At 51.1% G+C, this 2,540-nt stretch overlaps 1 protein-coding gene across 1 annotated transcript; it reads right to left on the bottom strand.

Moving 5' to 3' along the window:
- Nucleotides 1-187: 187 nt before the first annotated feature.
- Nucleotides 188-977, bottom strand: TREMEDRAFT_62990 (uncharacterized protein; the record flags this gene model as incomplete). Its single annotated transcript, XM_007005339.1, has 3 exons — nt 188-375; nt 423-866; nt 917-977. 3 exons carry the CDS (start codon nt 975-977, stop codon nt 188-190), a joined length of 693 nt encoding a protein of 230 aa, XP_007005401.1.
- Nucleotides 978-2,540: the final 1,563 nt, after the last annotated feature.

The following is a 2,540-nucleotide window of genomic DNA, read 5'->3' as shown; positions in this document are numbered from 1 at the left end:
CGTGTCTCCTTGTGTCTCCTTGTGTCAGGGTCATGAGTCACGACACTGTGTTAGCCGGGTCGTGACAAACGGCGACATTTCTCGGACTTCACTTCGGCGAGCTTCTCCATGTAGGCTAATCGCTTCCTACCGTTGGAGCCCAGTATCTTCACACAGAGCTCGGGAGATCCTTCGGTGCCGCGGACGGCTAGGACCGAGGGGTCTCTTTGACCCGTTTCGCCGAAGGGGGGGTTACTTCGTCGTGGGCGGAAGGGGAACGGCGACGTTTCTCGGACTTCACTTCGGCGAGCTTCGCCATGTAGGCTAATCGCTTCCTACCGTTGGAGCCCAGTATCTTCACATGAAGCTCGGGAGATCCTTCGGTGACGCGGACGGCTAGACATGTTAGCACTCACGAGCAGGTTATACAGCGGCGAACATACGACTCAAGGCTCTTAGCTCGGCCAACCAACCATCCCTATCCTCGAACAACTCCTCGTCACCAAGATCAATGTCAAACGACTCGTCTTCCTCCTCACCCATCTCTTCATCATCATCGGCACCACCCGTCTCACCATCATCAACCAACACACCCGTCTCTTCACCACGACGATCACCATCCATCTCCTCGTCACCATCCATCTCCTCATCATCATCATCGATTTCTACCACAGTGGCAGTACGGCCTGACGTGTGCGAAAGGCCAACAGGAGCAGGTCTGACCTCCTGTTGGCCAGAGGAGAGAGGGGTCGTAACCGCAACGGGGGACACGGTGGCAGAAGAAACTGCAGCGGAAGCTGCAGCAGCAGAAGGCGAGCCATCGGTGATGGCTAGGGCCCCAAAGCCCATAGACGACACTTGGCGGGGAGAGTTTCCCTGCTGAGAGACTGGAATGATCAGCAAAGACCCAACCTGGGACCATTACGAGTAAGCTTACGGGCAGCGGAGAAGCGATCTTCGAAAGATTGGTAGGCGTCATATTCTGGACGAGAGCTCATATTGTTAAAATATATCAAATTGATATGTTTGGTAAGGTAAAGGCTGGAAATTGATAGACAATGATAGTACAAGTTAGGATTAGTCCTGGGGAAGAAGAAGAAGTGGGCCGAAGTACTGAGTATTTAGTATAACTGACATGGCTACTCGTCGTCAGGGCGTTGGTAACTTCGCATAACAAGGTGTCTCAGCAACAACAAACACCATGACGACGATCAAAATTCCCACGCTACGTGTCTCACATTCATATAAGTTAGGGATACGCTGACAAACTTCGACGAGGTTTGTTGTACCCAAATCCTCTGTCTCACTTACAACGTAATTACCACGGGTAACAACAAACAACCACGATGAACTTCGACGAAGTTGACTGGTCATTACCAACAAACCATGGTACCGTCTACCAACAGTTGGTACATGAACGATTGTTTTCCTACAACCTGCTGAGTGTCCTTTTCTTCACCACATGCATACAAAGCTCACGAGGTCGTTCGCGCCCAAGGAGGGGGTGACTGTCACGAACCACATCGTAACATCCCTGACAACCACCATCACCGACCCTCCTTTCACCATCACCAACTACCACTCGAACCACTGAGACCGACTACGGCGAAGTTACAAGAACCAAGGGGGTATTTGTCACGATAACCCCGCCTCGGGGAGAACTACGGCGAAGTTAGAGGAAGGGAACCGAAGGAGAGCAGAGCAGGGAAGTTAGGCGAAGTTAGTAGAAGTGAGCAGAGTAGGATGTCGGGGATATGGCGAGGTACGGTGAAGTTGAGTGAAGAGGACTGAGCGCGAGGCTGTGCAGGAGTTGAGGGACGTTCTATGAGAAGAGAGGAGCAGTATAGATAGGTTGCAGATCGCTGAACTTCTTCATCTGTCACGAACTACGTCGTGACACCTCGATTATTCCACCAACAATGACCCTCCTTTGACCATCAAAACCCCCATCACGCCTTAACCTCTTTACTCTACACGTAACTCAGGACTTCTGAGACCAAGTACGGCAAAGTTAGACGGAGTTAGGCTAGGTAGGGACAATGGGAGCAGAAGTACGGCGAAGTTAGACGGAGTTAGGCTAGGTAGGGACAATGGGAGCAGAAGTGCGGCGATGTTAGGCGGAGTTAGTCGAAGGAGGAAGAGGATGGTCGGGGACTCGGGGAAGTTGGACGAAGTGCGTTGAAGTACGTCAAAGCGCAAGAGGGTTGGATGAACGTCTAGGAGGAATAGATAATATTAGCTGAGAAGATCGCTGAAGTTCTTCAGCAATCCTTGATTGTTGTCAGTAGTGAAAGACAGATAGAGATAGCTATATACAAATCGAGATACATCGCCATCAGTAGAACAAAATCCCAGTTAGAGTAACTACGCCGAAGTACGCCGTAGTTACACTCCTTTTGACGTCTGCGCCCGCCCGGTTGGGTGAGACATCGATTCAGAAGCGTCAAGTTAGCCAAGGTTTGTCGGCCGTCGGTCTGTCAGAAGGTAGTTGTTCGACGGCCGTGACATCAGCGATCCTTGATTGTTGTCAGTAGCGAGCGATATATTCAGTAGCTACAACC

Source organism: Tremella mesenterica, assembly GCF_000271645.1.
Source record: "Tremella mesenterica DSM 1558 unplaced genomic scaffold TREMEscaffold_7, whole genome shotgun sequence".
NCBI classification, from domain to species: Eukaryota; Fungi; Basidiomycota; class Tremellomycetes; order Tremellales; family Tremellaceae; genus Tremella; species Tremella mesenterica.
Note: the sequence above shows the minus strand (reverse complement) of the source record. Positions and strands in the feature narration are given on the sequence as shown.